This window comes from Adiantum capillus-veneris, chromosome 24 (assembly GCF_014529385.1).
Source record: "Adiantum capillus-veneris isolate H3 chromosome 24, ASM1452938v2, whole genome shotgun sequence".
Lineage (NCBI taxonomy): Eukaryota > Viridiplantae > Streptophyta > Polypodiopsida > Polypodiales > Pteridaceae > Adiantum > Adiantum capillus-veneris.
This window is the reverse complement of record NC_140954.1, coordinates 85,844,346-85,859,147: the sequence shown is the minus strand read 5'-3', so window position 1 is coordinate 85,859,147 and position 14,802 is coordinate 85,844,346. Positions and strand designations below refer to the sequence as shown.

At 44.4% G+C, this 14,802-nt stretch overlaps 1 protein-coding gene across 1 annotated transcript; it reads right to left on the bottom strand.

Annotated features, from left to right (window-relative positions):
* Positions 1-7,383: 7,383 nt before the first annotated feature.
* LOC147426707 (uncharacterized) lies at positions 7,384-11,627 on the bottom strand. Its single transcript, XM_086498266.1, has one exon. The coding sequence runs from the start codon at positions 11,267-11,269 to the stop codon at positions 7,820-7,822; it is 3,450 nt and encodes a 1,149-aa protein (XP_086354392.1). The 5' UTR covers positions 11,270-11,627; the 3' UTR covers positions 7,384-7,819.
* Between the last annotated feature and the right edge of the window lie 3,175 nt (positions 11,628-14,802).

Below are 14,802 nucleotides of genomic sequence, written 5' to 3'. Positions count from 1 at the left end.
CAAATTTAAGAAGTAGAGCCTCGTATCATGGGTAACTTGTGTTGCTCCACACAAGAATGTGCAATAACACAAAACTTGTGTCTTCGATTATGTCATGCTTCTATAGTTGGAGGTAAATCTTGCACACTGAGAATAATTCTGGATTGAATCCCTTTTTTTCCTTCCTTTGTGTACCCACTTAGTCTTGCTTCACCTTTGAAGTCAATTGCATAATCAATGGCTCAATTTGCTACCTGAGGAGGCAAAGGAAACATTTCTCCACCAACACAAGGAGACTTGTCACAACGAAAGCTATAATGTTGAACTCTTCCCCATTGACAATATGTGGGGATCTTCTTGAAGGGGTACGAGCGGAAGTGCGACGCGAGAGAGAGTGCGAGAAGAAGAGCATGACGATATGGTGAACTCACTCTACTGTAATGTGTAGAGCATAGTGAGTTCTTATTAGGTTTTTACAAAAGAATATGTGTACATACATGGCGGTCCGCCCACTTACCTGGGCGACCACATTGGGCTTTATACCCCAACAACCTCCCACTTAAAGTCCAATGTGGTACTTTAAGTGTGAGAGAAGCTACTATACAAGCTAATATACAAGAGATGTAGAGAAGCGATGTACTACCCTACACCTAACTGCTTGCAAAAATGCGCAAAGCTCTCTGAGGGAAGTCCTTTTGTAAGTAGTAGATCAGCAGGATTATCTGTGGTGTGAACTTTGACAAGCTGAAGTTGCTTATCCTCGAGCATTTCCCTGATGAAATGATACTTCACATCCACATGCTTTGTCTTTGAGTGATAAACTGGATTGCGAGCCAATTGTATAGCACTTTGACTATCACAATATAACACAGGCATCTCTTCTTTGATTCCCAAATCTGTTACTAGTCGATTAAGCCAAATTGATTCTTTGCATGCCTCTGATGCTGCAACATATTCAGCCTCTGTAGTAGACTGAGTAACACAATCTTGTAATTTAGAGCGCCATGATACTACTCCACCAGCCAATGTAAAGACATACCCTGACGTAGACCTTCGGTTGTCTAAGTCACCTGCATAATCTGAGTCTGTAAAATCCTTTACACTTAGCTCCTGATTCCCATAGCATATACGCATACTCTTTGTAGTTTTCAGGTATCTCAATATTCCTTTCACTGCCTCCCAATGTTTCTTGCCTGGGTTTGACATGTATCGACTTACTACTCCCACTGCAAATGCAATGTCTGGGCGAGTAGCAATCATTGCATACATCAAACTACCCACTGCAGACGCATATGGAATCTTATCCATTTCAGCCTGTTCTTCCTCAGACACAGGACAATCTTGTTTGCTAAGTTTCACATATGGTGGCAATGGAACACTCAGTTCCTTTCCCTTCTCCATATTGAAACGTTGCAAAACCTTGTCAATATACTCTGTTTGAGATAACCAAATCAACTTCTTTGATCTGTCTCTCTCAATGCGCATACCAAGTATATGACTTGCCTCACCCATGTCTTTCATGTCAAACGATTTTGCCATCTTTGACTTCAAAGCTGAAATTTCTTCCAAGTGCTTTCCAGCAATCAACATGTCATCCACATACAAAATAAGGATCATCCAACTGCCATCCTTAGCCTTCTTTGTATATAGACAGTGATCGAACTCACTACGTTTGTAGCCTTGAGAAAGCATAAACTTGTGGAATCTATTATACCATGCCCTCGGTGATTGTTTTAAGTTATAAAGACTCTTTAACAACTGGAATACCCAATCTTCCTTGACTTTCTCAACAAACCCTTCTGGCTACTGCATGTAAATTTCCACATCTAAATCACCATGCAAGAACGTTGTCTTGACATCCATTTGGTGCAACACCAAATCTAATATGGAAACCAATGCAAGAAAGCATCTCAATGTAGTCATCTTGACCACCGGAGAGAAGACTTCATCAAAGTCAATGCCTTGTTCTTGCTTAAAGCCCTTGGCAACAAGCTTTGCTTTGTACTTTGGCTGACTATCATGAGCGGTGATCTTATACCTGTAAACCCATTTACAAGGTAGAGCCTTTTTGCCCTGTGGTAATTTAACTAGCTTCCATGTCTTGTTTTTATGCAGAGCTGTCATCTCTGACTGCATGGCCAATTGCCAATTCCGGGAGTCCTTCATTTGCACTGCTTCCTTGTAAAATGAAGGCTCATTGCAATCAGTCAACATGACATAGTTCATAGATGGAACAAACCTATCAGGAGGTCGCGTGACACGTCCAGATCTACGCACAATAGGTGGCTCAGGCTCAGCCACAACCTGTGGTTCCACTCTATCCTGTCCTTGCTTCTCTTGAGCCCTGACGTTTTGTCTTGCACGTGCAGGTCCATCTTCTTGGAAGACAACTCTTCTAATCTCCTCAACCCTCTCTGGTTTAGAATGATATTTAGATTCATTAAAGTGAACATCATTGCTGCGGACAACCTTTCTGGATTCGGGATCCCAAAGTCTGTACCCCATCTCACCAGAATTACCATAGCCTAGAAAGATGCACTTTCTACTCTTTGGCTCAAGTTTGTTCCTAAATTCCTTTGGAACGTGAGTATATGCCTCACAGCCAAAGACTCTGAGATGCTTGTATGAGGGCATTTTGCCTGACCATACCATCTCTAGCACTGAATCCTTCTGCAAAACCTTGCTAGGAGATCTATTTACAAGATGAACAGCTGTTGATACAGCTTCAGCTCAAAACCCATTTGGCAGCTATGCATTAGATAACATACTTCTGACCTTCTCTTGTATGGTCCTATTCATTCTCTCAGCAACACCATTTTGAGGAGGATTGTAAGGAGCAGTAAGTTCACGTTTTATACCTTTTGACTCACAAAAGTCCTGAAAGGCCTTTGAAACATACTCTCCACCATTGTCAGTGCGTAAGCATTTAAGCTTCTTGCCACTCTGATTCTCCACAAGTGTCACAAAAGTTTTGAAAACACTAAACGCTTCATCCTTGTGCTTGAGAAAGTAAACCCATACTTTCCTCGAGTAATCATCTATAGATGTCATAAAGTAAGAAGCTCCCCCTAGAGATAGGTTAGGCATAGGTCCACACAAATCACTATGAACAAGTGCCAACTGTGTATCTCTTCTACTGCTTCTATGCTTATGTGGCTGCTGTGTTTGCTTACCATACAGACAATGTTCACAGAATTCAAAATCATTAAATGAAAAGCCAGGCAAATAACCAGAACGAGACAAGATTTCCATTCCCTTCTTGGGCATATGTCCTAACCGGCTATGCCACAAAGAAACGTTCGGCTGCTCGGTTACATTGATTACATTTTTAGAGACATTTGATACATAAATCATGTAAAGTCCTCCAGACTTTACTCCATGTGCTACTGTCATAGAACCCTTGGATATCTTCCACATGTTCTGACCAAAAGTGGTGACGTAGCCAGCATCATCAAGTAAACCTGTGCTGATCAAGCTCTTTGTAATTGCGGGAACATGTCTCACATTCTTCAGCGTGAAAGAAGAGCCATTCTGAAACTTCAATTGAACATCTCCAACACCTAAGATCTCACATGTCTACCCATTGCCTAGTCGAACATGATCTTTAGTGGTCACATAAGAGGTAAACCACTCCTTGTTTGGAGACACATGAAGTGATGCCCCTGAGTCTATAATCCAGTCACTCAGTGCATTTCCATCAGATGTTGTAAGAAGAGCTGAGTCCATTGTATTCTTCAAGAAGTAGATGTCTCCTGACACTAGGCTGTCATCCTCTGCAACAGTGTTTGTCACATTTATTTCTTGAATCTTCACTGAGGACTTGTTCTTCTCACCATGGTCTTCAGCTTTCTCTTTGTCTTTTTCTGCTTTCCATTCTCTGCAGTCTCTTTTCATGTGACTCTTCTTGCCACAATGGTAGCATTTTATGTCACTCTTGCCTTTAGCACTGCGGGACTTGCTACGAGACTGATTCGTCTTTCCACCTTTGTACTTTTCTTTGGTCCTTCCCCTGACAACTAAGGCTGTTCCTTTGCCTTTGACTTTGTCCATTGTCTTTCTATTGGTTTCTTCAGTAAGCAGACTTCCTTCTACACCTGCTATGTTCAAACCATCTGGAGGTGCAGAATTACTCAAAGCTGTGCGAAAAGTGTCCCAACTTTTCGGCAATGTGATCAACAGGAACATAGCTCTAACAGGTTCATCAAACTTGACACCTTGAGCTGACAACTGACTGCAGATTGTGTTGAATTCATTCAGATGATTGGACATAGGTGTCCCTTCTTTCATCTTCAAGTCAACAAGCTTCTTAAGCCAGTATACCTGTGAAGCTGCACTCTGCTTCTCATAAAGATCACTCAGCTTTAACCATGCTTGATAAGCCGACATCTCGTCTGCTACATTGAAGTAAACGCTTTCTGCCAAAGTCAGCATAATGGTAGAAAGTGTCAATTCATCCATTTCGCTCCATTCATCTTCGTCCATATCTTCTGGTTTTATCCCCTTGAGCTTTATAGGTTTTATATGCTTCTTTTGTACCAACACGTGCCAAATCTGCTTCTTCCACAATGGGAAATTGGTTCCATCCAGCTTCTTGATATTGTAAAGAGCAGTGTCGTGTGATCCAGCCATAGCTACGCTTCACAGTAGTTTACTTTTCTGGAAAAAATTCGGCAGAGTTTCCCCTGTAAACTGACCTCTGAACCAATATCAACCCAATGAACTAGTGGATGTCGCCTACAGTCTGTGTGTAGATGTGCCCGTGTCGTATGTGACACGCCTCCAAGAACTGCGAGCCGTCCTTCGATGTGTAGGCAGCCACAAATCAACACTCTGGGAGTGTCGATATCCTCAGCACTTGCAGTCGTAGACCGAAAATCCCAAATTTGCAGAGTCGGATCTGCACCCGCTGAGACCACGTAGTCGAAAATGGCCTGCGCAGAACTTTGTCGAAGCCGAACGGTGATCGAGATGACCTCAGAATGAAATTCTGAGCACACCAAGCCCTACGAGCTTACCCACAAGATTTGGGGCCGTGTCTTTGCCTGTCGAATTTCACTCCAATCTGAGATGGTGACTCTAGCCTCCTGCAGTGCTGCCCCGAGCCTCGATCTGAGCTCTGATACCAGTTGAAGGAGTACGAGCGGAAGTGCGACGCGAGAGAGAGTGCGAGAAGAAGAGCACTACAATATGGTGAACTCGCTCTACTGTAATGTGTAGAGCATAGTGAGTTCTTATTAGGTTTTTACAAAAGAATATGTATACATACCTGGCGGCCCGCCCACTTACCTGGGCGACCACATTGGGCTTTATACCCCAACACTTCGTTGAGAATGAGCCCCTACCACCACCCCATGTAGGACCTCCTTTGTTTAATGTGCTATATCTCTTCCTCTACCTCGACACCATTGTTGCTCATCAGATTGCGACTTCGGTTCTTCACAACGTCCATCATTTACCACGTCTTTTTTGTCTACCCTGCTATTGTAATAGAATGAGCCATTGGCAAAATACACGAATATATACTCATACCACCTTTGCATCTATAACCATTCGTTTATCTCTTTATAGAATCATATTTGACTCCTAATTCCTCACTACCTATTGTATGGGCCTTGTCAAATAGCATCATTTTGAAACACCAAAAATAACACAATCAATGGCACAAAAAAGCTTTTTATTTGCCGATGAAGATTTTTTATAAACGTCTATACTCAGAATTTGAAAATTTAGACAACATGGGGACAGTTGACGTATGCTAAAAACCCCAAAAAGACTCCTAGGTAGCGTAATCTTAACTAGATGAGAAAGTCACGGCAAAAAATTTTTAGCCTTCAAACTTAGACTCGACACACTTGCATCTGAAGGGATGAGGATAGGAAATAATATACAAAACACACACACACACACACACTCACTCACTGAGGAAGAGAGAAAATGACCCAAGAGAAATAACTCAATAACTCTGGAAAAGGCTCATTCAACTAGGCAATAAGAATGAGAGGTAGGGGTCTCCTTTTCAACAATAAAGGTGACCTAGAGATGTGCAAAAGTGGGGATGCCCAATTTTGGGATGACTTGACTCTACTGAAGTACCACATCTCAAAATGATGTCCATTGGCTTAAAAAACTAATAAATGTTTCCCTAGGGTAAAGGAGCCAGTTTAGAGACGAAATTTTTTGACCCCCAGGTTAGATACATATCCACCCCCAATTTAGAGGCAAGAAATTTGGCATATTCCAAGAATCTTGCTTATGTGTCATGTTGTGATTTGCTGATACTCGATCTTGAGTGTCTCTAATGCTTCAAAATGCTTCAAAAGCTGAATTGTTTCAAATGGAGCATTCAAAAAAATCTAAAAAATATTGATTTTGGTATCAATAGATTCACCTTTTCATGAGGAATCTGGTGCAATGCGTAAATATTGAAAATGGTGAGATTTGCAAAACCCCCCCAAAAAACATCACGTTTCCACAAAACGCCTCTAAACTGGCTCCCTTACCCTACAACTAAAAATATGCCGCACCAACAAAAAAATGCATATGTAGGTAGTGCCATTGTGGCCATATAAACATGATGTGCAACCTAAGATGCCACCATCTTGCGATATCTCCAACACCTTCTGCAACCTGCTCTCTTATGCAACCCCAAAAATGTGACTTCCTCGTTTCTCTCACTTAGAATATCACTGCCCTTCACTCAATAAAGTCACCATGTGTTCTCATACTAACCAACGTGCATTGTATGGTGGACAATGTTTAGGGCTCTCGCCCCACGATCCTAACTATGAGAATGTGTGTAGGAGCATGCGCGTGCATGTACGTGTGTGCAGTGAGGAAGGAGGTGAACAAGTGTGGTGGAGTTTTGTTTTTGTTTTAGGAGTCAAGTTGGGCACTCCCGACTGCTCCCCTCATACACCAAAAAAGTGCACAAGAAGAACGATCAAGATTCTGCACCCAAGCTCCTAGGGCAGACAGCGTGTGGTGGAGTCTATAGTGAGATAACCCTCGCTAACTCCTTATTCATTTTATGTACTAGAATAAAGAGATAGGTGTTAGAAAATTGGCCAACAGGCCACATGACCATTACCCCAACACTCTGGCTTGTGTGTGTGTGTGTGTGTGTGTGTGTGTGTGTGTGTGTTCTATTTTTGGCACTCTCCACTATCTTATATCATTTAGGCCATCGCGATTGTGCACCTTTTTATTTTTGTTGGGGGGGAGGTCCGGAAAGAAATTGTTGTAATTTATAAATCATAGAGCCAAGTAAATTGCACGCGATGTCTAGTCCGCAATGTGCCCCGCATGTTACATCTAAGCTAATGAGAGTGAGCATATTTGTTGAAACAAATGAAACTAGCTCCTTGCTTTTCTCCCTATCCTTAATTTGATTTAACAATCGCATTATGTAAACAAGACTCGGTTCTTGAGAACAAGGTGAAAATTCACAATGGCTTACATAAAGGGATTAGAAAGAGAGTGTGACAGGAAAACAAAACAAATGTCCAGCATAAGACTATAATCTATCTATGCAGCTTGCTTATCTATCATTAACTTGCCATGTGGCACTAGTCCACAAGCTTAAGCTTTATCCCACTATCCCCAAGAGTTCCATCCTTCTTACCAAGGCCTTTTGTAGCCCACAAATCAAAGATTGGGGCAGCCCGTTTCAATATTCAGAGCCTTAGTACAAAAGAATGTCCACCCCTTGTCTAGAATAGTACCCTTCAGAGTATCAAAGAGGGTGTGTTAAGGTTTTGACATGGATAAAGAGAAAAAAAAGCAGATCAGTACGAAGAGGAAGCAGTACAGTTAGTCAAGGAAAGACTGTTGCAGCAATGGATCATGATGAAGGACATATCTGCTCAAGACGGAACAAAGCCGTGGATAGCACGGCATCATTCTCTTGGCTCACAGGTTGCATAAGCTCGCAGCAGAGCTCGTGAAAGAACTGATCCACCACTCCTTTGAAGAGCCCCCCAATGGACAAGCTCTCATAGCTTCCAACAAACTCCTCTAAATCAAGCAAATCCTGAACTGCATCCTCCCCTCCACTCCCCACCATCTCCACCACCATTTCCTCAAAGTCCCTCCTTGCGTGCCTCACTTCCGCTACCTTTGCTTGTGCCTCCTTCAACCTCTTCATCATCCGCTTTTCGGACGATACCGAACTGCCTGCCGCTGACCGCGGGCTCATTAGCATTGCCTCTGCCTTGCTAGATGCATTGCTTCTCTGCTTCAAAATCAGGTGGGATCTCATCGAGCTCTCTGACAACCTCTCATCATATTGCAATCGTTGGTGACCACCATGATGGGATCTCATAGAGCTCTCTGAAAACCTCTCATCATATTTTGATCGGCGACCGTCGTCCTCTTGCAGACACTGCATCTCTCTCTGCTCTCTCAGAAATTGCTGCACCATTACAACCTCCTGATGACTACGAACCTCTGCATTATCGTGCCTTGATGCTGAAGACATAGAAAATTCATTGTTTTCAGAGTACTCTTCGGACGATACCTCGGCCTCATCTACATTAGGAGGTAAATAGAAAGCGTCTATTCGTTGGGACACCAAGGGGTTGGAATCATCCCTGCTTACGTAACTCCCTCTGGATTCATTGTAGTAGAAACTTGCTCTCTGGTTAGCCGGTTCCATCTCATCATCCATAAATTCTCTTTGCCTGCCTCTTTCTAAGTAAAAGCCTTGGCGAGGAGATGCATCCTCACCTTCATAAGCATCCCCAACTTCATGCAACAGAAATCCGTTATATGGTGAGGTGGATCTATTTTCTGTCTGCTGATTTTCATGAGAAATGAAGCGATTGCTCGCTAGCATCGGCGAGGTAGGCGGGTATAACTGCTCTGTGTTCTGTGCGAAAAAACGTGAGCTATTTGGCAAAGGTGATACAGGTCTGTCTCCAAACATTGAACCTCCTCTTTCCAACAATAAAGATGCCTGGCTGGCAGAAAACGGTGATGTGGGCACATCATAAACTGACATTAGATCATCTTCTTGTAGGTAGAAGCGCTGACTCGATACCATTGGTATCAGAGACTGATCTCTCCTTCCAGCTATATATGGGCTTTGCCTTGAACCTAACTCCCAATCGTCATGCCCAAAACTTATCCTTGCCCTTCCCTCATGCTCTTGCAGTAAGAAGTGCTGCCGCATTAATGGAGAATTCAACTCTCTTCTCTCACTCATATATGGGCGGCTTCTTGAACCAAAATCAGAGGCATCACGCCCCATACTTACCCGTGCTCCCTCTCCCATGACTTCATTGTCTCGCACAGAGAATTTGTGATGCGGACTCGTTGGAGTACTATGCTCCTTCGCAAGTATCAAAGGGCTTCGTCTCCAAGAATCTAGCTCCTGTGCATCATATCCTACACTTTTCCTTGCTCTCTCCCCCCTTATGTCACTCATTTGGGTACTGGAATTCAGATATCGTTGATTTGATGAAGAGATGATGTCCCTCCTTGCAACCATTCTTGAATCATGACCTACGCTTGTCCTTGACCTTTCAATTGCCACCTCATCCTCCTGTGATGAAAAAGCTTGATGTATTGGAGACATTGATGGGGATTGGAATGTTCTACTTACTGCATATGGGCTTCTTCTCATATCACTGTCTGCGGTGTTATGCCCAGCACTTACTCTTGCCCTATCCCCCATTGCTTCCCCTTCTTGGTGAGCCTTGTGTTGGAGCATCAATGGAGAACTTACCATCAAAGGGCTCTTAGAAACCACCTTGGGTCTATCATGGCCAAAGCTTATCCTTGCCCTTTCATCCATTACTCCATTGGTTTGAGCACGAAGGGCTTCCTGTTGCATTGCTGATACTGCAAGTTCTTTTCTACCAGCTGATAATGTTGGGCTCCGTTTTGTTGTCTCATGCTCCCGGCCAACGCTTACACGGGGCTTTTCCGCGATGCTTCCCATGTCTTGAAAGGTGAAACTTTCCTGTGGCATCAATGAGTACTCTCTCCTTGTGACTCTCGGGTCTCCACTTCTGTGATTGAATGTGGCCTCTCTCATATAGCTATGTGTTGTCTCTCTTTCTGAGGGATCATTTTCCATTGACTCTTCCACCGAGGTTGAGGCTTCATCCGAGAATGATGAGTGACCACTCTCTTTTCCTGATAGTCGGCCTTGCTTGTTTATCGGCTCTCCTTTTGGAACTTCGAAGCTCTCTCTACTATGCTTTGTTTGAAGATTCTTTTTACTCCTATGCATTCTGCCCTCCCCTTTGTTTGAGCTCTTCCTACTAGACAGTTGTGTGTTTTTCTCTACTACTGAGTTCCTCCTAGTATTGGGTTCTCTTTTAGACCCCTGATCTGTTGAATTCTTCCTCTTACCGAGTTTCCTACTGCTCCTGCCCTTTTTCCGCTCTTTAACTACCGATGATGGTGGTGAGTTCAACTTACCTTCTTCAAAAGCCCTCAACAATGCTGCAGGGTCCTCCGCAATGACCTTGCATTCCGACTCATCCATGTCGTCACTGTCGGCATTGGCAGGAGGAAACCCTTTATCAGTGTTATCAATGCTATCACCTTGCATTGCATGGGACAATGAAATCGCTGTTATTTTGTTACCCTCATCAGCACTGCGTAGATCTCTTTTTGGATGAGGACCATTTTTTGCAAATTCTTCTTCTTCTTCCTTGCTTTCGTCTTCCTCTTCTTCTTGTTTCATATCCCTGCTTTCTGCAGCAGGGGCATCCAAATCTGACCGCCGACGTGCATGAAATGTATGTTGTGCATCATATAAATTACCTTGGGGTGGAGTTGCTGATATATATGGTATATCATTGCCGTGCCAATGGGAATGTTGTATATCATCATCACTTGCATGTGACACATCCTGTGACGCATTGAGAGCATCCTCTCTAATGTCACTTGACAAATGCTCATCGGTATGCCCATCCAACGATGGAACATTCGAGATCAAGATGTTGGCGGCATGGCGAATCAACACAAGCTCATCAGTCTGAACTTGGCTTGATGATGCATCAGGCAAGTCAGACAATACATTGACAAGGCTTTGGTTGCTCTTTGCATTGTAGCCTGTAGAGATCTCCATAGCCCCGTGGGAAGAAGGGTTTTCATCTTCTTCTGCACTCTTATCGAGCGAATTACTGCTGGAGGCTTGCATGAGTGAGTAGAGAGAGCTGTGCTTCAAGGTACTGCCAGATTTTGGTGTCTTGCTTTTTGCCATCTTTTCCTGATTTTCTCCATCCCCTTTTCTGTAAGACCTCCGCAGAAACTTCGTAGGGTCTGGGAGCCAACTCATGCTGGCATACTGCTACTGTGGCGTGTAAGAAAAAAAGCAGAAGCTACTCATGCTGTTAAACAAGTTTGTGAGGTGCAACCAAACACACAATGAATGGAGAGCCAGAAGGCGGCAGCAGAGAGAGAGAGAGAGAGAGAGAGAGAGAGAGAGAGAGAGAGAGAGAGTGTGTGTGTGTGTGTGTGTGTGTGTGTGTGTGAGAGAGAGAGAGAGAGAGAGCAGACCCACACACAGATTATATAGTGCGCCCTCCAAGTGTTGGGTCTGCCTTGTGCATCTGTGTGCGCGCACCTCTCTCTCTCTCTCTCTCTCTCTCTCTCTCTCTCTCTCTCTCCGAACGGAGCAGACTTTGCCATCTTCAGTTTCAACCAGAGCTCTCCTGCACGACGTAGCCTCAAGGCCAAGACGTGCCAAATGTTGGGGTCAAAAGGAGGGAGCAGGTATAAGTTTAGATTATAAACACAACGCCATTTGGCAGGAAGCCCTTCAGTATGAGACGCGTCGAACTCATGGGATCTACGGCGGGCGATTTATCGGCAATGCAGGTGGGGCTTTGGGTCGTTGGATGGACGCAGCATGGGGGGGCAGTTTTATAGTACTGCGGTTACTACCTTCTCAAGCAGGTGCGACAGGTGGGTTGGATAGGGAGTCCGAGTGGGAGGTGGTGAGGTCGGGTCGCGATGTCGATACTTTTTTGCCCTGCAGAGATGGGATTAACGGTGGATTGAATATCCACCGTAGATCCCATGACGTTTGCCCGTGACGTTTATAGACGAGGCTAAGCTATGGCATATGGTGCCTGGGAGGCCCTAGGATGAAGATTCAAGAAGGTCCCTGTAACCGATTCACACATGCTCCAAAGGGTTTGAATTTGGCAAAGAGATTCGCAATAGAGATTTCCCATTGCGCGCGCGCGCGCACACACACACACACACACACACACACATTGAGCACCATAGTTTATTTGCAATGTATGTCTTCATATTCTTTGGGGATGACAATGTGATAGTGCTTTTGGGAAGACTTACAGAGTACTGTTGAGAGAGTCGCTCACACTAAGGGTGGGTTCAGACTAGGCGGCGGAAGAAAACTGCGAAGGGGCGTCAATGCTCCATGGCGAAAGTTGATTGGTTGAAGTTGAGGCACACTTCCACCGGGCCCTCCATTTTTCCCCCCCCCCCCCCCCCCCCCCCCCCCCCCCCCCTCGGAAGAGTTGATGGCCTCTCTCAGCCCCCTTTTCTTTTTCATTGTTCCGCCTCCACACTGTTCACACTAGGTGGCGACAGATTTGCGAAGACTTCTTTCTTCCACCGGCTCGGTCTGAACCCAGCCTAAGACTCCTTAAGTGCACAATCGCGAAAAAGGTTTAAAAAGTCCAAAGGTAAGGCCTTCCATACTTGGCACACCAAGAGGAGGGGGTATCTCATGAAGAAAAAATTGTGGATTAGTAGAAGCGCCAAATAGGTCCTACAAATTTTGAAAAAGAAAAATGAGTGTGAATCTTGGCAGATGTGCGAGTAGGGGGTGGCAAACTAGAAAAGGACAGGCATGCAGGTGGTGATCGACGGGGGAGGCAAGGCGAGGGCCGTGAGACAGGAAAAGCGATGCTAGCAGCGAGGCGAAAACCTGAGAGCGTAGGGTGGTACCGTGAGGCTAGGGTAAGGGCAAATTTTGTTTTTCATTAAACGACTACATTGGTGGTTGCAGCACAGCAAGCGTGCTCGGTTGGCTAGCACATCGATATGTAAGTTATGATGACTGTCGGGTCGAGTACGAATCTTGCGTCCAATTTTTGAAAAGTAACAATATCAAGGTCGGACTTATGTCCCAGGTGAGAGGAATCTTCCAAAGTAATGAATAAGTCAAGCAAGGAGCCAGTAGTAGATGGCCCAATCTTGACATGCACCTGCCCCCATTGTAGAGACAATTTCTAACCAGACCTTTGGCGAGCAGTATGATACATATTAAGGGTCATTACAGTGACTAACTCGATCTTCAAATTAGAGCATATCCCCTACACTTGGTGCACAACTCATTGCAAACTCGTTCTCTTTTTTTCTTTTTTTGCAAAACTCAGAATTGTGAGTGGATTATATTGAGCAGCCCCAAAAATTACAAGGTTTTGTCATGCTCATGTTAAGCCATGACAACATCCAGGAATCATAATTACAACGGCTATTAGGGCAGCCACCCCTACCACCCCGCCTCCACATCCTTGATACACAAGGTCCATACTCTTGTCATTCTGAGATCTTCTATTTACCGACGGCCAAGATTTGCCCCCATCCTAGGCATTCCTTTTGCTGACAACAAGGCACAAGTAGTCCTAGACTAATCCTCCGAGTGATGCTTGCACCCGAGTGCTAAGCTTGCCACCTCAAATCCTCCTTCAAAAACACGGTGGTTCTTTGTCTGCCATACCTTATGAAAGAAGAAGTATCTGATGATCTGAGTGCTGACGAGGAGTGCAGGACTACCTGAATTTTTACCTCCAAGGCATAGGTCAGTCTTGGAAAAACTAATTTTCCATGTTCTCTGGACCCACTTGCATACTTTCCCTACGAGGCCTTTTATAGCTGGGCAGTCCATGAATAGGTGGGCCAGATCTTCACTAGCTAACCAGCACCCCAAGCATCGATCTGACCCAATCCCTGTCAGTAGAGCACCCCAAATAACCTTCCATAAGAAAACCTTCATGTACTGCGGAACCTTTGGCTTCCATATGTTCTCCATTACATGCTCCCACCTTTCCTTCAGCCATTGTTTTTTCCATAGCTTGTTAAGGGGGCTAGACCAATTCTTCTTTTGCACCATTGTCTGATAAATTATTTTAGTATTAGGGTTTCCACAAGAGACTGCTTCCAGGCCATTTCCAGGCATTCCAGTCCAACTCCGAATCACAGATTGGCATCACTAGATTGTCAAGTTCTTTCATCACTTTGTGGACAAGCAATACCTCCAAGCTATTAAGTTGGTACTGGGCAACCATAAGGTCAATGGTTTTCCAACTCTTGTTGACACTGTCCTAGAAGTGCTTAAGTCGGTTCAAACCCTTATTATTCAGCTTCCTGGCTGTCTCATCCAATAGGGAGTTTGTGGTGGATATACAACTTTGGAGAGCCAGGGGGACCAATGCAGGATGGAGTTCTTGAAGTATCTGGCTTCTTCCCCCCACTTTAAGACTCCTGCTAATCTATTGCATTTTCTTACCAATTCTCCTGAGCTGCCCCTCAGTCTTAAGGTAGACCACGCCGGGGCTAACAGTTTGTAATGAACCTCCACCCCTCTCCACTTTCCACCCTTCGAGCCAAGTTTAGCTTCTTCTATCATATCTCTGATCATGACAGCCCAAACTTGATCCTGTTTAGCCAAGGAAACAACAAATTTGGCGCAACAAATTGCAAACTCGCTCTTAATTGTCAGCCCATTAAAAGGTAGTGTATATACACATTGCACTCACTCGCTCTCTTACTCATGGTCGGTCGACAAAGGAAGAAAATTCGAGAAGCTCCATTTCCAAAGGTGGCCATTTGGGA

What these genes read in the sequence shown, in the direction of transcription:
- LOC147426707 (XM_086498266.1), bottom strand. Translation starts at nt 11,269, where the DNA reads ATGAGTTGGCTCCCAGACCCTACGAAGTTTCTGCGGAGGTCTTACAGA.